The 22072-nt window shown below is 44.0% G+C and overlaps 1 protein-coding gene across 1 annotated transcript in view; it reads right to left on the bottom strand.

Moving 5' to 3' along the window:
• Positions 1 to 22072, bottom strand: part of THBS4 (thrombospondin 4) — a 45627-nt gene that overhangs the window by 5398 nt on the left and 18157 nt on the right. The window contains exons 5-18 of the mRNA XM_037373475.1: positions 18676 to 18758; positions 18029 to 18080; positions 16512 to 16684; positions 13096 to 13233; positions 12396 to 12473; positions 8635 to 8787; positions 7202 to 7306; positions 6871 to 6978; positions 5234 to 5393; positions 4446 to 4564; positions 3658 to 3710; positions 1435 to 1628; positions 970 to 1148; positions 4 to 52 (exon numbers count right to left, since the gene is read on the bottom strand). Of these exons, the coding sequence (XP_037229372.1) occupies positions 4 to 52; positions 970 to 1148; positions 1435 to 1628; positions 3658 to 3710; positions 4446 to 4564; positions 5234 to 5393; positions 6871 to 6978; positions 7202 to 7306; positions 8635 to 8787; positions 12396 to 12473; positions 13096 to 13233; positions 16512 to 16684; positions 18029 to 18080; positions 18676 to 18758 (1644 nt within the window). The remainder of the gene's footprint in view (positions 1 to 3; positions 53 to 969; positions 1149 to 1434; positions 1629 to 3657; positions 3711 to 4445; positions 4565 to 5233; positions 5394 to 6870; positions 6979 to 7201; positions 7307 to 8634; positions 8788 to 12395; positions 12474 to 13095; positions 13234 to 16511; positions 16685 to 18028; positions 18081 to 18675; positions 18759 to 22072) is intronic.

Genomic DNA, 22072 nt, shown 5'->3' with positions numbered 1-22072 from the left:
TACCAACAGCAAGGCCAGGATCACTGTTCATAGTCTGCACAATTTCCATGCCCTGTACGAGTAAAAACAGGGTGGTTAGCATGTGTGATGAGCTGGGCTGGCTAATCCTAGCAGTCTCTTCTGGCCTCCCTCTAACACCCTGTCCATCTGTCTCCTCCATGTGCTCACAACATGTCTGTAAGACTTCTAGCTCTGAACTACAATCAAATACCAATGTTTCAGCTGCTGTGTTCCCTGAGTCAGGAAGGATCTTTCTTTTCCCACTGCATAAGTGGATTTTCTCTCCCTACCCCAGTCTTCTCAAAATCACTGAACCTGTCTAGAATTGGAGATGGGACGGGAAGATGGAAAGAGGGTGAGGTCTGGAGGGGGGTGAGGGGCTAGAGAGCTTTTCCTAGGCTTAGCTTATACTGTTTGATCATGGAGTTTGGGATTAAACAGACTGCCAGGACTGGGTTAAGAAAGGTGTATACATCTCAGTGGGCTTGGCAGAGACTTTGGCAATGGGAATAAATTGCACATTCCTTGTGACTCAGAACACATTAGCCTCCTGAAGGCTAAAATTTGTTAGTGTAAGTAACAGTGATTGGACTCCATATAGGAGTAAATGTTCTGCTATAGAGCAGGTCAGACTTTCAAATTCAGGGAAAGATTCATGAAACCTTGCTACAGAAATATTTCAATAGGGTGACACAAAAGTCTCCTGTTTGCCTTCTTGGCAGTGGCGAAATCCACCCAGAACAAGCTGACCATCCTGTAGTTAATTTTAGATTATTAGGAGCACCAAGCCCCAAGCTATCACATGCTAAAAGCAAGTTCCTTCATTATAACTCCTGCAGAATAGTCAACCAACCTGCAGCTTTTACTTTTCACTTGTTTGCCAGAGGTCCAGCAATTACAAAGACAGTTTTGCTGTAGTTTTTAAATGCATTTTCTCAGACAGGTAAGAAAGACCAGATGCATTTTTACCTGGTTCAGAACCACCCAATTGGGATCAATTTGAGCATCCCCCTCTGGGTCCAGCACCACTGTTTGATAGGCTCTGAAGTCTGTCAAGGTGATCTCTGCATTCTCAGGGCACACATCGATCCGATCAATCACTGTATCCTGGTCAAAATCAGACTCGCAGATATCCCCGACTCCATCACCTGAATGCATCAGAGAAGTGAAAGCAGGTTTATGGTGCAGCAAGCAGCCACATCTGTATAAGCCACTTGATCAGTGTGTCTGAGAAGCAGGTGGAGTCTCAGGTCAGACGGCTGTAGTGCCTGGGGAGGGGACCTCTGTCTTGGCCAAAGGACCCCTGCAGGTTGCGGGTTCCTCCTGGCATGAGCATAGGCACATGAGGTGACTGTCGGATTCTGGTGCACATGTAATGCCTGAGAAAGGATGTATTGCCTGAGCACCGAAATGGCTCCTGAAGGCCCATCTTACCATTATCATCTTCCTGCCCTGGGTTGGGGACCAGCCTGCAGTTGTCAGGGCCTGGGGGCAAGAGGTCAGGAATGCCATCGTTATCATCGTCCTCATCACACTCGTCACCCAACCCATCCTTATCCGTGTCCAGCTGGGAGCTGTTAATGATGGTGGGGCAATTGTCTGTGCTGTCCTGGTGCCCATCACCGTCACTATGAGCACAGAGACAAAAAGAAATGTCATGCCAACATCAGCTCCTGCCTCTGCATGGGGGACAGCACGGGTACCTGAGTGGGAAATGCATGGAAGCATGCCCAGAGCTGGAAATAGACCAGTGGGGCACCACGACCTGGTGTCACTCAGGTAGCTGAACAGCGAGGAGACAAGGAACAAACAGAGACTGTATGATATGGTGGCAGGAAGATGAAGACTAAGCCTGGAGCTATAAAAATACTCAGGTAAGGAAAAGAAAAAGATGCGTGACATGGAGTGGGAAAAAATACCAGAGCCCAAGATCTCAAACAACATCCACTCCTAAAGACTGTGGTAAGGCACACCCAACAAGTGCAGTGTCATCAATCAAAAGGCACCCCTGAGATAGCAAGAGCTCAACAGCTGAGGTCCCTTGTCACACATGTTGCCCAAAAGTGTCTTGGTGCTCATGAATGTTCATGTGTGAATGTGAGTGAAAATTTATGGGAGACTCTGCATGAAACCTGCCATCAGTCTTGTTTAAAAACAGGCACTGCTTTCACCCTCCTGCATAGCGGGTTTTGTTACATTTCACTCCTGCAGGGGAGCTGCACAGTAAGAAACAGAGAAAGTCTGTAGCTCCCAAGCACCCACCCAGTCCATGACTGCATCAGCTGGTTGCAGTGAAGAGTCACAAGAAACAAGGACACAGACTACAGAAAAGGGTTTCGGAAGTTATGGGGTGGCTGCATTGTTTCCCCAAGCCAACAGTACCGTGCATCTGTGCAAAAAACATGGCCTGATGTCAGGTGTGTGTTTCTGGCGATAACCAGGCATGTTCCGCCTCAGCAGCTTTTTGCCTAGCACAGGCAGGGCAGAAGTGACATGCAGCCAAATTAAGGCAGTGCTGCAGCTTATAGCTATACATATTCTCACCTATCTCTCCCTGCTCATGAAAAGTGCTTTAATTTTAGGTCAGAGCAACTAGTGTTTGCACATTCTTGAGTCAAAAAGCAACGATGACCATGCACATATATGTATAGCAAGGTTAACCTCAGGCAGAGCTACAGCATTTCTACCAGGAAATGCTTCAAACACATTAGTTAGGTTTAAGGAAAAAAAAGAAAATTATATCCTTTTTTAAAACAGGAAAAAACCAGACCATATCTTCTTAAGAGTAAAACAGCTCCCAGCTGGGGGCCTTGGCAGCTACTGACCCAAGACTGGGAATGCTCCCTGCAGAGGTGGGGAAGTGGGCTCCCCAGTGGGCTCTGGGCTTCTCTTCCCAGACAACAGCACCCACCAATGGCCTTGCAGTGAGACCCTGAAGCCATCTGTGGCTGGTGAAATGTTGTGCCAGCACAGGCACAGGATTTATCACTTCCCTTTCCTCTTGCTTTAAGTTAAGAGCACAGGGGAGGACTTGCTACCCCCAAAGCTGGTTATGCAGAAGCTGCTTCCAGCCAGGCGTTAGCAGCTTGTCATGGGACATGCTCCCCTGAACGCTCAGGACATGTAAAAGCCATAAAGCAGCCCTGCCACTCCTGCTGTGCTAAAGCAAAGGGGGTTATATGCAAATGTTTTGCACTTGATAATAAAATTCTGTTTCTGAAACACTAGGTTCTTAAGGAAAAGCATGCAGCCCTTAGCTGTGAAATTTCTGCTAGATAAAAAAAAAGAAAAGAAAAAAGAAAGGGAAAAAAAATAACCAAAGGAAAGATGAAAGAAAGATAAAGAAAAGAAAAAATATGTTACCTCATAAGAAGCTCTGAGCAGTGCCCTGGGTTTTACAACCAGAGAACTACTCTAAATGTCATTTCCACAGGAAGCCTGTGTGAACATGGGGCTACAGGTGAAGGGCTCCGTAACTACTGCTACAGGGAAGTAAACCAACAAGGTTTCTGAAATAACATCTCTTTGAACAGGTATTGGAATTAAATCCAGGCTAGTCTGAGTGATTACAGCTCTCCAGGAATCAGTAGCGTGCTTCAGCTCAAGACTAGCCTCTTTTACTTCCCTGCTGCTCTTAAAAGCCACAACACAGCATACCTGTCCTGATTGGTATCACAGGAATCTCCAACAAGGTCATTGTCAATGTCTGACTGCAAAAAGGAAACAGAGAAAGTTCCAGTATCAGCTGCTGAGAACATCTATTAACATGGCAGTACTAAACCAAAACACAACCACATTAAATACAATTAAAATAAAAGCATGGAAAAACATTTGGTTTACAAAAAAAATTCTTTGTTTGATTTGTGATAGTTCAAGCAAGATGAGTAGTCCAAGCAAGATTCCTCTACTACTGTGAATAAGTATCCCTCATCTCTAACCAAGGTTGATTTCTTAAGCAGCTTTAAAAATCTACCATGTTTCTCTAAAGTTTCCAGCATTTTTTATTACTCACATGTGGCCTAATTGGAATTCAAAACATATGAAAAGTCTCACTGACTTCTCACCTAGGAGCAGCGACAGTTTTGCTAAATAAGGACTCCAGGATTTTGTCCTAATTAAAAAATATACCAAGTGTAACTAACACACACCACTGTGTAGAGTCCGGCTTTGGACTCCATGGGACTGGAGCATGCTGACATTTCAGAGCATGACAGCAGAAGATAATGGAAGGACAGAGGTGCTAATAGCATCCCAAGCTAAAAGAATATATCTGGTAGCTCCACTCTCCCATGTCAGGAGTCTGAAGCTCCATAAAACTTCCCTGAATAATTACTGCTAAAAGATAAACACTGTGGCTGCATGTGCTGCCTCATTCTCTTGCATCTTTTTGGACCTCAGCAGTCCCTCTCCCTAAACCAGGGTATTTTTTCCTTCTGCCTACTAACCTGGTTTGGGTTGCTGATTGTAGGGCAGCTGTCACAGGCATCACCAACACCATCATTATCCCTGTCATCCTGGTCTTGGTTGGGGATCCTCTGACAATTATCCAAAAGGTTCTTAATACCTAGCAAGAAGTGGATATTAGTTAAAAACAATTCCCATATTTGATATTGGACAACATAAACATCAAGAACAGTAAAGACCTTATTCCTTTTCAGCAACTACTTAATCTTGCAATGACATTATAAGCCTGCATAGCAAATCCTTCTTATGTGTGCATCCATTAATTTATTAGAAGTTAGAAATATCTTGCTAAAGAACAGCTTTCAATGCTATCACACACACTTCATTAATTACACACAATTCATTCTATCCTGTTCCTATATCACAGCTTACAGGATGGGATGTTTCATCTTTGTTATTACATTTGAAGGGCTGTTATTTTTTCACTTCTTTCACACCTCCTACAACAATGAAAATAATACACTATGTAGCTTTTGGGCATCTGGGACAGACAGCAGCTGGGTACTCTGGGCCATGTTCATACCTTTAAGGAATTACTGAATGACCAATGACCTTAACTTATACATGAAACGTGGGCTGGTTTATCTGTTATAGTGTTCAATGCTTCCAATGGAGGCTAAAAAGATATATAATAATCTAAATGAAAAGGATTCCAAACACAGGTTTAATGAAGAAAGATTTAGCAGCTGGCGACAGGAAATCTAACACATGGCATGTTCTGGGCAAGTTTCAAGAACATCAGAGAAGCTGGAAGGGAAGAATTACCAACCATCTCCATCCATGTCATCATCACAAGCATCTCCTTTCCCATCACCATCTGTGTCCCTCTGGTCATTATTCAGGACATTGCGGCAGTTGTCACAAGCATCTCCAAAGATATCTTGGTCACCATTTCTCTGGTTAACATTGGGAGCCAACACACAGTTATCCTGCAAGAGACACATATCCAAATCAGACAAGAACTGGGCTCCAAATCCATAATTTCTACTTTTTAACTCTGATATTTATTTATTTCTACTTTCACGAAGAATTATTACTGGGAGCAATGTCACAAAACATGATTTTACATTAATATTAGCTCTGGATCAGATTTCACTGGCTCTCTCAAAGCTCTGCTTTGAACCCCACTGTGGGAACCCTGAACGTAAACACCCAGTATCATAAGGTTTTATTTATAACTTCGAGTTCTGATTCTCATTTTGTACGCATCCAAGTTAAGTAACCTGTTCTGGCGCCCTGGCTTCCTTACATGGTCCCTCAAAAGCTGCAGTTTAGAGACCCTGACAGGGCTTGTAGATACTCTTGGTGAAAGGCTGTTGCCCCCTTCTGGTAGAGACTCAAACCAAAGCTGAAACATGGAAAAACGTCTTTCTGATGCAAAAAGGGACAGGTCTTTTTGGGTTTTTGTCAGCCAAGCTGTTGTTGACTCCCTAAGACCATCAGGAGGCCCATGGAGAAAACTTGATTTTGAAGTGGTGTAAATTTCCCTCTCCCACCTAGCACACCCAGTTCCTCTCACACCTGCACATGCAGAGGCAGAATAGAGCTTAGCAATGACATAGAAGTTATTGATTGCAAAGGTGCTGAACCTGAACATAGATTTACAGTTGAAGGAGGATTTAACGTCTTTCCTTACAGAACATTAATAAACTCAGCTGTTTCGAGCTACCGGAATTTAGGGTTGAGGGTTGGCCTCTGTGGCAAAACAGCCTAAACCAGACTTTCTCTGGTTATCAGTCTGCCCTAGCTCAACATGGACATTTGTACTCTGGATAGAGTGTTCTTGTTTTCTTGGAAGTGCATTAAGCAATACCACAGACAGATCTTAATGCAGAACAACAGTGGGCATGTGAGAATACAGGGTGAACACAAAAGAGATTTTACCATCTGAATTTATTCTCTGATATATTCTGCAATAGAGTTCCCACATGGAAACCTCTTCCACTTCGAGAACATGATTCAAAGTTTTTTCAAGTTATTGACAAGACAACTGTTAATTTATCTGGGTTTTGGATCCCTTATGGAATGTGACATCAGGTCAACCTGCTTTTTAAAAAGAAAGACACTAGTGCAAGCAATATTCCTGAAGACCATGCTATGGGAAAGCGTGACAGAAGGACACAAGTTCTGTAAACAAAAAACTCTAGAATTCAATGCTAAAATATAATAATGGAGCATACACTGGTGAGATTTAAGGCTGGGTGGGATAGCCTGGCTTTTTTAGGTCTTATAATATTGAGCATTACATAAAAGAAAAAGACAGGATTTAGAGAGTTGCTGACAGTGACGGGAATGGGATAATCTTTGGCAAAGAGTAGTGAGCCAGATTTCAAAATCACTGCCTATTGCAGTACATGAAATCCGTATGTTTGCACAGATCCCAGCACCCTGACCTATACATCTGACCTGCTCATTGGGAATGCCATCTCCATCCGCATCGTCGTCACAGGCATCTCCAATCCCATCACCATCAGCATCTTCTTGTCCAGAGTTTGGGACGAATCTACAATTGTCCTAGACAAAAAAAATGGGATGTATCTGGTGTTCTATGGGTAAACTGGATGCCTTCAAAATTTGAATGACTCTTTATATTATTGTTTTAATTAATCAAATTAAATACAATTTATCCCAAGGAATTCAGCAACTTGAAAAAAGATTAATATATCTAGTCATGTTTCTTCCACTCTTCATCCCTTTATGCTCTTAATTATTATAGGATTAAGAAAGAATTTCTTACCTTTCTGCAGTTTTCAGCAGAACATGAGAGTTCTTCATTAGGGTAGCCATCAATGTCAACATCTTTTCCACAAATATAACCATCACCAGCCCAGCCAATGCCACACTATCAATAAAACAACATGGTAGTACTACCAAAAGGTTAATGAGTCACTGTTGCAATATTCAAGAGGGAAACCTCATATCAATCTTGAAAACACTAATATACAGAAGGCATGGACAGATACTGAAGTACAATAAGGTACACTTCAGCATCTCTGTGTGGAAAGAAAATCTTTGTTTCAAGTTCTCTATATCTAGGCACAGCTAGAAAGAGCTCAGACTTGATGTTAAATGGAATGTGTGCCTGCAACACCTAATGATTTCAGTGGGAGCCATAGATTTCTCTTACAAAGGTCAGGAGTCAATTTTGGTTCCCCTCCCACAGATGCAGAAAAAGAAAAAAGGCAACCTACGCAGAATATGCACCTAGCATCTCAGTATGGGGCCTATGGTTACATGGGATGAATATGTTTTTTTCAGTATCTCAAGAATACATCTGCAGCTAGAGGAAGTTTTAAGAGAAAACTGTGCTGACAGTTACTTAGTTTGCATCAGCAAAGCAAGTGCATCTGGCACACAACTTTCTCCTAGCCAATTAAATTGGTACTGTTTCAAACCTATGCCTAATTTGTGTTGTAACTGAAGATACATGCATAGACCTGCATGTCACATTCTGGCCTCCCACTGAAATGAGGACTTGACCAACACAAGTATCTAAGCATCTTTCCATTACAGCGTGGACTTAAAATATCCTAGATTTTTCTTTGAAATAGTTGTAGTTAAAAATGAGACCAAAGGAGGCGCCAGCAAAAGCATCCAAATTTGGGACACAGGATTAGTCTCTTGCTTCCATTTGCAAGCTGGAAAAACAGTAACATACTTCAGTTAGACTCTTACAATGGAAGTTCATATGCCACTTGGTGCTCCTCTGCTCCCGCAGCTGGAAAGCACAGTACAGCCTACTTCTGCCTAGAATCTGTGTTCTCACTTGGAGAAATACCCTCTCTGTCAGCACGCAAATACAGGCACGTTGGGTATGCAGGGAGGATCCCTACTCACAGCTGTGTAGCTGAGGACCAGGAGAGGAATTTGTCCTTGTGATGTCTTCTGTGGAGTGACACTTGACAGCCCTTTCTGAGGAGACTACAGAAAGTCTACAAAAGCCATTCCCAAAAGACCTAAATCACACAGACACAGCAAATATGGCACACGAGTACAACTGCCTTACAGACATCCTGCAAGAAGAAAACAACTGCAAGACAGACTCAGACTGGTTATGTCTGTGGCTGTTCTGGGTCATTCAACTGTATAAAATGATCCCAAAGGCTTTGTCAGTTCAGACTAAAAAAAGGCGATTTTTCACTGTAAAAATGCATGAATTTATGAACTCACAATACATGTCACCTCTCCTCTCCTCTCCTCAATACAACGGGCATGGACACTGCATGGATTGAGGGCTCGACTTCTGCAGCTCTTCTCTGCCTGGCATCCCCTGGCTTGGTCTCCTGTGTATCCTGGTTTGCACTGGCCACAGTGGTAAGACCCCTGTAAGAACAAAAAGTTACTAGCCAGCCTTTAACATGACTTACTTTTCTTTTAAAGCAAGCCTGTGAGCAAGGTTCATATCACACTGCTTATGTTGTGCAAGTGTAGTTTTTCATCCACTGAGGTCTCTTGCACTGTGAACAAACTTTATTTTCTATGTGAAATTCAGGTTTGGCTCCCACAATGCATGCTGGAAAACAAACTCAACTCTTGCCTGTTTAGATCAGCCTTTTGTTAAGCCATAGAAAAGTCATGCAGCAGCAAAAGCTTCTTCATGATGTCTTGTCCCTGCCAGCATTACTCTGAGCTGCTTCCAGGTGGCCAAGACTTTGTGTGAAATTCTAAGCAGCACCTGCTTAATCAGATTGGATGCTCTTATTTTAGGGTAAAGCAGCCCCATCAGTTTATCTAAACTCAGCTGGGCATAACTTTTAATCAAATAGAGACAAGAAAATTCAGTATGTCTTTGCCTCATTTTATTTTTTTTAACTGGAATGTTTTTAAGCCAATTTGAGTTAAATGTTGTTCTTCAGAAAAGAATTCAGGAGTTGAAGATGTAGTCATCCTCATTTACACTGCAATAAGAACATCCATGTAACCTTTTGCAGTGGTTTACCTAGATGCATACATATATGTTTTATATTTGTGTCACTCTTTTGTAAACAAACCTGAAGGAGCTATGCTAAGGAATCTCAGTGTGTGCTGGGACAATCACTACATGAGGTATAAATGAATAAATGCTGATAAGAAAGGGTCGTCTTTAGACATCTAAATGCGGCTTTTGTCTCTGTCTCACATACTTGTAGATTTGTGACCTATGACAAAAAAGTTAATTGAAAACACTGTTTTTTCCTTATAGAGAATAATTATTTTTGATATGTCAATGAATTAAAACAGCCAAATCTCCTACAAACTTGTGCACCCTTTGTGAAACTGAGGCACTTCACACAACTTTACTCTTCCTGTACAAAGCCTGCTGGAGGAACTGTCAGGATTGTCCTAATCCACCACAATGGAGAGATATATTTACTACCCAGATGAGTGTTATTTTTGTCCTCTGTTCCTAGCTTCATTCCAGACTTTAACTCTGTGCTGTCTGCATACTTTCAGGCTGAAAATGAAGATATGCAGATGACTGAAGAGTAGAATAATTAGTGTCCATGCAAATGATATAGCCTATATAAAACATACCAGCCAACACACTTTCTCCTGATTGACGTGCCGGGTAATAACTTCTGGAGTCTGCTGAATTTCTTAGTATATTCTGTCCTGTATCAAGCGCTGGTATGCATTAAAATAGCCTTTAAGGCTGCATGTCCAGATCAAACTGTTTCTAAAGGGAGACAGGACTAAAAACCCAGTGCTGCTCTGACATGTGGCAGGCCACTTGCTGCCTTCTGCAAACAGGGCCTGATGGGCCTCTGAAGAGACCTAGTCATGCCATAAGATACAACATGTGACAGAAATGTTCTAGATATGTAAAAAAAAAAAGAAAAAAGAAAAAAGAGAGACGCATATTGAACAGTGAAAGCAGTCCTAGAAAAACAAGGTTATTTGTGAGGAAAGCACACCATTTGGAACACTACTAATAACCTCAACAACACCTAGCTGCAAAAAGGACTGTATTTACACCTGTAGGATACTTTTAAATGTTCTCTTGCTATGGATAAAGCCTGCTCTGTGCAGCCAGCTACAGAACAGTAGTGGTGTAAGTGGCACATACAGGACAACTGGGTGATCAGGCCCAGCCAGCACAGGTTTATGAAAGGTAGGTTCTGCTTGACCAACCTGGACTCCTTGTGTGACAAGATGATCTACTTAGTGGATGAGGGAAAGGCTGTGGTTGTTGTCTACCTGGGTATTAGTAAAGCCTTTGACACCAGCTCCCACAGCATTCTCCTGGGGAAACTGGCTGCTCATGGCCTGGATGGATGTACTCTGCTCTGGGTTACAAGCTGGCTGGATGGCCGTGCCCAAAGAGTGATGGGGAATGCAGTTACATCCAGCTGGCGGCCGGTCACCAGTGGTGTTCCCCAGGGCTCACTACTGGGGCCAGCTCTGTTCAGTATCTTTATCGGTGCTCTGGACGAGGGGATCGAGTGCACCCTCAGTAAGCTTGCAGATGGCACCAAGCTGGGCAGCAGTGCTGATCTGCGGGAGGGCAGGAGGCTCTGCAGAGGGGTCTGGACATGCCGGACCGATGGGCCGAGGCCAGCTGGATGAGGTTCAAGAAGGCTCCGTGCCGGGTCCTGCACCTGGGTCACACCAGCCCCACACAGCGCTACAGGCTGGGGCAGAGCGGCTGGAAAGGGCCTGGTGGGAAAGGGCCTGGGGGTGCTGGTCGGCAGCCGGCTGGGCATGAGCCAGCAGTGTGCCCAGGTGGCCAAGGAGGCCAGCAGCACCCTGGCTTGTGTCAGGAGCAGTGTGGCCAGCAGGGCAAGGGAAGGGACTGTCCCCCTGCACTGGGCACTGGTGAGGCTGCACCTCGAACCCTGTGTTCAGGTTTGGGCCCCTCACTGCAGGAGGGACGTAGAGGGGCTGCAGCGTGTCCAGGGAAGGGCAACGGGGCTGGGGAAGGGTCTGGAGCACAAGGCTTGTGAGGAGCAGCTGAGGGAACTGGGGTTTAGCCTAGAGAGGCGGAGGCTCAGGGTACATCTTGTCACTCTCTACAACTCACTGAAAAGAGGTTGCGACAAGGTGACTGTTGGTCATTTCTCCCAAGTAATAAGTGGCAAGATGAGAGGAAATAGCCTCAAGTTGTGCCAGGGGAAGGTTAGATTGGATATTAGGAAAAGTTTATTCACTGAAAGTGTTGTCAGGCATTGGAAGAGGCTGCCCGGGGAAGAGGTTGCATCACCATTCCTGGAGATATTTAAAAGATGTGTAGATGTGGCACTTTTGGACATGGTTTAGTGGTGGACTTGGCAGTACTAACGGTTGGACACAATCTTAAGTGTTTTTTCCAGCATAAATGATTCCATGATTTACTGTTTCTAAGTAAAAGATCCAATTTGCTTCATAGCATTACAATGGTTGTACACTCCTTCTATTGGATCCTAACATCTTTCAAACCATTTCTACTTCTGATACAGTGTTCTCCTGGATTTAATATCTATGGGTATGAAAAGTGTTGTACCAATTGCAGCTCTCCTCCTCTCTGTACTTATTTAGAGGGATGTCTGGTACTGTATAAATACCCTAACAAAGCAAAGATGTTACTCCTATAAAAAGAGCACCCAGGGGATCAGCTTGCTGCAGCAGTTACCAGGTGGGAAGAGGTGGGGAGAAGCAAAGATTTATCTTTCAAAGGAGGTTCCTTACAATAACATACTCATAAACACACATAACTGGCTGGTGTGAAGAGAAGAGTTCCTGCTATTCCTCAGGGAAAGTGATAAGGATACAACTGAGATGGGCATGTTAATGCCAAAGGAAGTATTGATTTTTTAATTGTTAGTCAGGAAAGAGGAAAAGATTCTTTGGTTTAGATGAAGCCAACAAATAAATTGTACTATTCAGCTCTTCAATCAGAGACATAAAACTAATCTTAGCCACTTGGAATTTTAAAGCAACCAATTTTTTAAAGCCAGATATGAAAAGGTGCTTACCAAAGTGTTTATGCAATGGGAATTCGGAACGCAGAGTCCAAGTCCACCATTCTGACATTCATCAATATCTAAGCAGACCTAGCAATAAAAAAAATCGACATGTAATAAAAACAATGTCAATTTCAGCTCCAAGTCTGAAGAAAAGCCACTGAAGTTTAAGTCCAGAAAAGAGCCACAGCCTCTCCTGAAACCACTCTCAGAATGGCACAGACATACTCATGGGCTAACTTTCCGATGCATCTCCAGACACATATAAACCCTGAAGAGACACTGTGATACAAAAATTTTCAACTTTAGGATGAGTTCTGGTTCACCCACAAGAATTCAGACAAGAATTATATTCCCATTGTAGGGTGCTACAGGAAAATGCAAAAATGACAGTAAAATAGGCCTTTTCTATCATACCCTTCCTAGTTCAAAGCCAGTTTACAGACGTCAGTGGAGCCTCCTTTAAAACTGATCAGAGATACCTACAAAGATAATGACACTTGTCTCTATACCAGTCCTGAGTATTAGATGATTAATATTTCCATTAAAACCAAGCAAACAACTCAGATCTTCTAACTGAAACACTCTGATCTCTGCCTAACTGCACAAGTCAATTATGGAATGACTGAAGTATAAACAAAATGTGATACAGAGGCATTGATATAAACCAGCACCTTGCAACAATAGTTGCTGCAGGAATGCTGACACTCACCTGCTTATTGCTCTTGGCGTAGCTGAGTCCTATCCCTTGCACAGTTTGTCCTGTATATCCTGGGGGACAGGTCTCACATCGGAAACCTGGAGCAGTGTTCACACATCGCACTCCAGGGAAGCAAGGGTTGTAACGACACTGCAAAGAAAAAAATGAACCCAGCACACGGTCATGCTTCAGTAACATCCAGACTCTGACTATGTGCACAGACTTCTCAGTCAAAGGCAATGCTACATGCAGTGTCTGCATGTCTTCTCTTCAGAGCTGGCTTACAGAAGGAACAGTCTCTGTAGGTATTTCTGACCCCAGTGGGTCTTCAGCTATCTCTGTAATTTAAGTAACATTTGCAATCTTCCTTTATAGCCTGTAGCTGATGCCCTAAGACAGGGGTCCTCAAACTATGGCCCGCGGGCCGGATACGGCCCCCCAGGGTCCTCAATCCGGCCCCCGGTATTTACAGAACCCACCCCCACCCCCCTCCGGGGGTTGGGGGGGGAAACCAAGCAGCCGCAGATGACTGCCTGCCACTGCATCCGCGCGCCGGCCCCCTGGTTAAACAGTTTGAGCACCCCTGCGCTAAGGTCCTTCCTTTTGCTGGGCAGGTTCCGCTCCCTCGGAGGCTGAGAGTCCCCTGCAAGAGTCCAGATCACAATATCAGGAAAGCTGCATAACTCCAACCCAACAAATGGTCCTGCAGTTGTGTTTTGGACACAAAGAAGTGGCAGCAGCACTTTCCTTCATTTACACTTAGGCAAGTCACCCTAACATAAGCCAGATGAGCAGGGACGTGTAAGTAGCACCACATTTCTAGACCGGAGGTCCACAGACAGCCTTTGGCACTTCTCCCGAAATAGCACATGCCCACAGCATCACCCCTAGCCTGAAGGCGCCATTCACTTCACTACCTCATGATATTTTACAGAACAGCTGTGATCCATTTCACTGGCCTTGTGGTTGCCAGTTTGGGAACCACATCCCACATTGCTGCCTCTCCAACATCAACACTAGCTGCCAGGTAATATTTATAAGAGTACCGAAAATATCAACATGCCATCATGCTGCATATGGCTCAAAGACAAGAATAAATATGAAACACAAGAAAGAAATAGAAAAAGTTTTAAAGATATGTCTTTTCCCACCCCCTCTGTCGTTCATAGAAAAACATCCACAAGATGGAGGGTGATCAAACCAGAAGATACCCACCTAAAACAAAGTACAACCTGTAATCAAACACACACATAAGGGAGCAACAAAAGGTACGTTCAATATCGAAGAGTGTTTGACGGAAAGACTTGTTAGAAGTAGGTCCACAACTAGCATAAGCAAAATGTAAAACTAGGACTAGAGACATTTTGTGCTCCTTAGTTGCTGTGGATTTTTTATTGTAGACAGCAGAGGGCACTCAAATTACACAGAGCAGAGCTGCAGCTCCCAAGGTACAGGGCATCAGCACTTGAAAGTAATGTCCTCAAACTGGTAACAAATAAGGGAGCATACTGAAGAGATGCTAACAGCCTCAGAAAAGATGATGGCAGCTGTTAGCGAGGAAGCTTCTAGATTTGACTTTATTAGAATTTGTATATTAACTTATTTTTAAATTCCAGTTATTAGGAAGAACAGAAACAGTTTATTCAGTAGAAAGGTGCTCTCCCAGAAGAGATTCCCAAAGACCTTCAAAAAAACCCCAGGATTAGTTTCCTTCTTAGTCAGCTAACTCAGGAAGACAAATGACATCCCCTGTTGTTAGGCAATGAAAAGTTAATGTCATTTATTCTTCCCCTGGAACAACCACAAGTGAAAATCCAGCCGTTAAAGCTTTGAGCTATTTACTGGTAAACAAAACCACACCAGACTAGGTGGCATTTTAATAGCAGTGTCCCTGTGAAGCCCTCAAACAAGCAAAACTGGATGTCGAGGACACCATTCTGGCAAAATTTCCTTGCTCTTTCTAATGTGAGACCAGGTCTGCCATGTGGGCTGGTGGCACAAAACGAAGGCACGTCAGTCTCCAGTGGCAGAGCCTGACTGCTCACAGAAAGCCACGTTCAGGTCAGGCTACCACAGATTATCCTCAGTTTGTTTTCCCACCACTGTCACCATGGGTAGAGTTGCTTCAACTCTGGAAACGGCAGGGAGGAGATTATCACCATGCTTTGCCTCAGTCTGGGTATGGCTCAGGAGAACCCAACTGTACTGCTGGGTTCCACTCAGGCTGATTTGAGTCTCTCACCATGGCTGTCTGTGGCATGAAACTTGCACCACAGCTGTCTCAGCTTCACCTCTTGCATTCCCACTTCAGAGCTTCATTTCCATTTTTTGCACCTTCTGTTGCAGCAGACAGTACATGCCACATGAGGCATAACAAAAGACATTGCCTACAACTCAGGAAAACTGCCACACTCAACTCACTTTCTCTACCCAGTGTTTTTCACACACAGATATAACTTGGGCACATTGCAACCTGTCTGCTGATGGCCTGCAGCGGGAAGTAACCAAAAAAGCAGTCAAAGCACATCCGTTGGCTAGGAAGGAGAAAAAAGGAATGCTTTTGCTATTTTACATCATCAGGCAGGTACATCGGTATAGTACTGTGTTATCCACAAGCACAGTTAATGACCTAATTCTCCTGGTCCTCTGCTCTACTGTATCCAGGTGCTTTTCCACAAAAATCACTAAAGAGTAACGGCAAAAATCATCACACATAAAAAATGTGGTGAAGCTGTAAGTGGTTTTGTTGTTTGTGTTCTGAGTAAGTGTCACATTCCAATTAACACAGGTTTTATTTAATCATTTAAGATATTGTAAATTTATTAACCCAGTCCTCAATACAAGCAAGCTCTGAACTTCTAACATATAGCACAAGAAAAAAAATCAAGTCAACATTATCAGCTTTCAACACAACCATAAAGAAGCAAAAGGAACAATAACAACAAATGTTTATTTTCTTTCACAGACTTTTAAGGTAATGCTGAAAACATGGCTCCAGTTTGGGTTGAAGAGAAGACTCTGGACTCCAAGGCTGGTTCAAGAGCACTACAATTTAAAGAAACAAAGCCCATAGCGACAAGAAGGGCTTCTGCAGCCTGTAACAGAAGCTACTGCATCTTCTTGTGGAATAGAAACAACTATGTTGAAAGCTTGTTTTGGCTGGTTTTTTTCCATACATTACACTCCTTTAAGTGACTTCTCAACTCACCAGGGTATTTCAAGTTTTCACACATAAAACCTCTGTAAAGTTGCAGCAACAGCAAAATCAGGAGGTAGAATCAAATCAAAATGAATTAATATTCACCATGCAAGCAGTCAGCAAATGCTGAAGACAGCAAGCATCAGCAATCCATTGATATGTATAAAACTGTAGCTTTTTGCTCCCCCCCCCTTTTTTTTTTTTAATTCAGTGAAAGTCACTATTTTACCTCATCGATATCTGAGCAGGTAACTCCATTTCCCGTGAGCCCTTCAGGGCAGGGGCCGCACTGAAATCCCTCTGCTGTCTCCACACACCTGACTCCCCTGAAGCAGGAATTAACTTCACATTTGGGTTTACTGCGCCTAGGAAGTTGAGTTGGAAAATTCACAGTTCCCAAACCTTTAATGAAGAAAGAACAATAGTTTTAGCCATTGAAAGAAACATCCACCATAGCTTTCAGCTGGCAAGTGCTCTGAAGAGATCCCCAAGACACTGTGCAGCAGGGTTTTGTGTTTCTGTGCTGTGCTGTTACCAGCTGTGCTGCGGCTGAAGAGACTTCATGCTGGGAATGGCCCAGCAGCTTGCTGTGTCTCCAGACAGGGGAAATTAAGGCTATTTTGTTATGTCCATGTGCTTCTCCTCGCTACAGATAGTGGCCCTCCTGCTATGTTAGTCCCAGCACAGACCTGCTGCTGGCCAGAGGAGGAGAATCTAAAAGCCAGTGACCTCAATGGCCCAAGGGACCCAAGTGTGATGGTACAAGGTATTTTTCTGGCTAAATTGGCAACACTACCACTTCATAAGAAAAACACTGCCATGGTTTCGCAAGAGGCCATCCGATAGTCTACAGGTATGAGGAATAAAAAGCAGCAGTGGGCAGGCCATGAACACACAGCAGGACATGCAGCTACACCGACTTAGGTGCACAGAGACCAGCCCTGGGGAAAAGCAAGGTTTTGGTGATGAACCTCAGTAATGATGCATGCAGGATTTAAAGACATTTCTTCAGCACTTACACATGAAGGTTAACCTGGCTTGAGCTCAGCTTGAGTCCTGATGAGACTGACAGACTGGGAGAAGAAATCAACTAAAAGACCCATTGAGTTTAAGGCCTTTCATCCCACCCAGTAAAGGAGTTGGTTTTGTGGCTTTTGTTTATACTGAATGCATGTATGTCCTGATCATCAATTAAGTTGGAGGACCATACAGTGGCATTTGGGGAAGCACTTATTTCTTCCATTTAGCGAAAAGCTGGAGACCACCTATTGGGTCTTAGTGCTGTTAACCAGTGACTGCATACTCAGAATCGGATGAATTTCAGGTGGACTGCACAGGATCTTCCTCAGAGTGACAACACCAGCTAGAGCAGAACATGATTCCTCCCTTGTCCTTCTACTAAGATTGCTCATGAGATACCTGGCAGGCAACATCTCCCTCCCCAGGAACATGTGGCACAGCTTTGTGGCAGACTGAGAACTGGCAGTACAGGGTGAGTGGTACTGCTTAGTTTAGTGGGGGTTTTATTTCCCAGTAGGTGATTGTCAGGTCTATGGAAACGGAAAGCTTTTTCTCTAATAAAAATCTATTTTAAATTTGTGTCTCGTACATCTAGAACTTTGGACATGGTGTTTTTTAAAAAGTACTTCTTAGAAACCACATACAGCTGATGCAATCAATACTAGTTTTAAAATGACACTACATCTGATCTAGTTGGCTTTTACAAGCGATAACAGGAACACTTACCACATGCTTGGCACTCAGCTATGGTATTTCTCAGAAATGTTGTTTCTTTGACCTTAAGGATATAGAAAATAAACATTATTTGGATATAGGCAGCTCCAGTTTGCACCTGGCTGCCAGAAGAACCATTATCATTTTCCCCAGGATGCCACTCAAACCGTGCGACATACGTACTCTCTCTTGAAATAAGATGTTCCTCGTACTCCATAAAATTAAGGATAGCAATAACGGTTGTACTTCACTTCAGCCTTCATCAACAGGGACTTGAAAAATGACATGCTTAACTAACAGCATGTGCTACCAGCAATTCCAGTTCTGACACCCACCAGCAGGTAGAACAAATGCAATTTCAGTCCTGTGCAACAGACTGACCTCTAACTAACAGTGTGTTAGGACAGCTACTCTGGTTCCTTTCCACTTAAAGACACTAGATTTTCTGGGTCTGAATAAGGCCCCTGCACTCCCACATTTAGTGGTCCTCCACAATGAGCACAAGGTACCAGTACCCATATGGTTATTTCTTTTCCACTGTGTTGTGGCTCTGAGGCAACAAACTTTACACAGGAGTTTATTGCTTATGTGAACTCTGCCCTGACTCTATCAAAACTGGCAAGCTTGGGATGTTTCACACTGAAGCCTTTATACAATACCTGTTGTCTGAGAAGGTCTTTCACATCTCCCAGTATTTGGTTCATCTGCATCATCTGACCCATCAGCTGCCTATTAAAATCACCTGCAGGGAAACAGCAATGAAAAAGACTGCACAGTCAGTGCACTTAACTCTCCATTTGCCATGATAATTTCTGAGATACAAGATAGAAACACCATGAGAAGGAGGACAGACATTATAGTTACTTAATCCCTGCAGGAATCCTTAAAGCAAACACAGTGTCTACATTTTTTTATAGTGTTTTGAATGAACTCAGGGCTTTTCTGGACTAAACTTCACTGTATACCACAGAAACAGGCAAAGCAGAAACCTCTCCACAGAGTGAAAAGCAGTCTGTGATTTTTCTACCATTATTTCAGTGTCAAGGCTCTCTAGTAAGACCTAACAACACCAGCAACTAATGCTGCCAGAGTCATGGGTCCCCCCCAGGCCTGAGACCAGCAGCCCTAAGTGAAACCTTAGGATTTCAGGTCTGGGTTTTTGTGAAAACCCGTTTGGGGCAGGAAGACAAGGCAGCGGCATGAAGTATCTCTGCGTAAAATGGCAAGTCACCCTCCGTAAGTGTATTCCATGTCACCACAACCAACTCCTGCATACTTTCAAAAGTGAAGTTACTCAGCTTTCTGAGCAAACTCACTGTGCAGCTCCAACCATGCATCAAGAGTGCCTACTCTGATAAAAACAGCACTTTTAATACCTGAGACAGTAATATGGCTTTTCTTCCAAAAAGCAGCTCATCACACTGTACACAAGTTTCATGGCTACATTTGCTTCTTGGGGGTGCAGAGTTTGTATGGACTCACAAAACAGCTACTCAACAAAGTATGAATGCACACCAAAGCCAACTGTCAATATCAAGAAACAAATTAAAGACCTCTTAGACAAGACTGAAAAATACATCTGTATTAAGCCATAGGGAAGGACCAGAACCAACTCAGGATATTCACATGAGAATCTTATCTGTTAGATGAAACATTACTTTTGAGCCAGTGACAAGAGAAGCAAAGAGCACATTAAGCACAGTATCTTGTAGTTGTTTGTAGCTCACTTCTGAGTTTGTAGGAATCTTGAACAGCTATTTGTTTACTTCTCTAAGTCTGTATGTCAAAACAAATTTCACAAATATATGCTCTTTTATGTTCTAAGCAGGCACAATATTTTGATATTATGCCTCTGGTGGTGTGCTCCAACACCCCCACGCCCTCCCCCCCACACCCCCATCCCCTCCACCCCCACACCACCCCCACACCACCCCCTCCACCCCCACTCCCCCACCCCCCACGCCCCCTCCACCCCCACAGCCCCAGTTCCTGACCTACAGACGAAGAACCGAAGAACCGTATCCAGCTCCAAGTGGAGCCAGGAAGCTGGCAGTTTGACTCCAGCAGCACATTTACCTTGCAGAACAGATGACGGATGCAGCCCAACAAGCAAACCAACAGACTGACGCCCAGGGTGAGGCGGAGGCCTCTCAGCATGGCGTTGCTTCTGTGAGGGCTAGAAGATTCCGCGTGTCTGTAACCGTCAGTCTGCGCCTGCACCGAACCCCGAACCCTCCCCGCTCTGCAAGGAGCGTCCTGGCACCTGGTTAAGGGCCAATCAGCACACAACAACTGACTTTAGTCCCACCTCACCAAGATGATAAAATCTGGCATTTCAGAAGCTTCTTCTTCCCTCCTGAGGGCAAGAACTCTAACTTCGGTGTGGGTTGACGGGCCCAGATCTCTCTCCTCCCCAAGCAGGCATGCCTCGCTGGTAAGCATTGCGCCTCCGACCACGGCGGGTGTTACTCGGGACAGCATTACTATCAACAGTGCTCTACCCTTAAGCTCAATTTTTGCAGCAAGTGAACTTATCAACAGCAATTCCTAGCTTGTTATATCTGTCGCCTTAATAAATCACCTGTTCTTTCAGCTTTGCAAAACTGTTCCAGTGCAAGTCCTTAAACGGGGCTCTGACAGGCAAGTGTGACATTCTGGTGAGTGGCTGTACACACAATCCTTTAGACTCAAAACCACTGACCGAGTCTGAGACTAGGATTGGATCTAGCTGCACCTACACTCCTCTCTGAGAAGCTTAGAAAGCAAGGGGATCCCTCCTGAGCCTTGTGACTCAGCGGGAGGGCTGTGTCCCACCTCACCCCTCAGCCACTCATCAGACTGTTAGCACAACAGAAAATTGGCATCTCAGGCAGGTTTGCCATGGATAAACTGCTGCAAAAACATACGAGTGCATCATCCCAAGTGGAAAAGGAATGCGTCCAAAGATACCAGGCACGAGTACATAAGCTCATAAGAGAAAACCAAAACTTAATAACTGAAAATAGGGAACTTAAAATGCTGTTAGCATCAGCCGAGAGACGAGAAAAACAACTACACAAAAAGTTAATACTCTTACTAAATCAAATGCCGTCCTCAGTCTCGGCTAAGCAAATCCGCAAATTAATACAGTGTGCAGATCCCAAAACATGGGATGGAAACATCTGGTGTGATAATGATAATGATGAACTGCTGGCAGGCTCTAATTATGATCCTACCCCAGAACCTGTGGCTATAGAACCATTGACCAAAACCACAAATGAGAGATATAACAATGTCCGTGCTACTGTAGGTATCATCTCACAGTCTCCTGCCGAATTGACAAAGTTACAGAAAAAGTATTCCAGGCGTCCAGATGAATCCGTGGTGGAATATGTGTGGCGAGTCTCTCTTACAGGGGGTGACCTAATCTTACTAAGCGAGGAAGAAGCAAGAGGCTACTGGGGCCCTGGAGTATTTCTAACCATCACATCAGGTGACCACAACTATTCATTAACTGCACGGGCTGCCCATTGGGCCGGTGGTATAGACTCGCAAAAACGAGGTGAGCCTTTTGTTATCAGAACCTCGAGGTTTTCTGATTTGGCCGCATCTGTGAAAAAAGCAGCCTGCCTACAAGCAATGTATGAGAGAAACTTGTTACTGAAATCCCCAATGCTAGCTCCTATTGATCCAACAAAACTAACTCCCCTTATTCAAGGCCTCTCGGGTAGCTTGAAAACCTATGTAGCCAGAGCTCAGGACCTTATACACACCACTTGTGTTAAGAATGCTGCTGCAGCTGCTGCACAGCCCCCACAGAAGCAAATCCATATACCCACCTGGAGCGAGTTTATGCACAAGTTAAGGAAATACAGGCACCAAATATGCCGGGTTGGCCAGACCACCAGGAAACCCCGGGACCTCCAGGTCCACACCACTAAGCCTAAGCCAGAGAACTGATTCAGCAGGGGGAGGTTGCTCTGCAGGAAATAAATCAATTCCTAGTAGACTCATGCCCTCAGCCCCACAACAGAATTTAATTGATTTAACAGATTTTGCAATGTTAAAACTACTGAG

Source organism: Falco rusticolus, chromosome Z (genome assembly GCF_015220075.1).
Source record: "Falco rusticolus isolate bFalRus1 chromosome Z, bFalRus1.pri, whole genome shotgun sequence".
Classification (NCBI taxonomy): Eukaryota; Metazoa; Chordata; class Aves; order Falconiformes; family Falconidae; genus Falco; species Falco rusticolus.
This window is presented reverse-complemented; position numbering and strand designations above follow the sequence as displayed.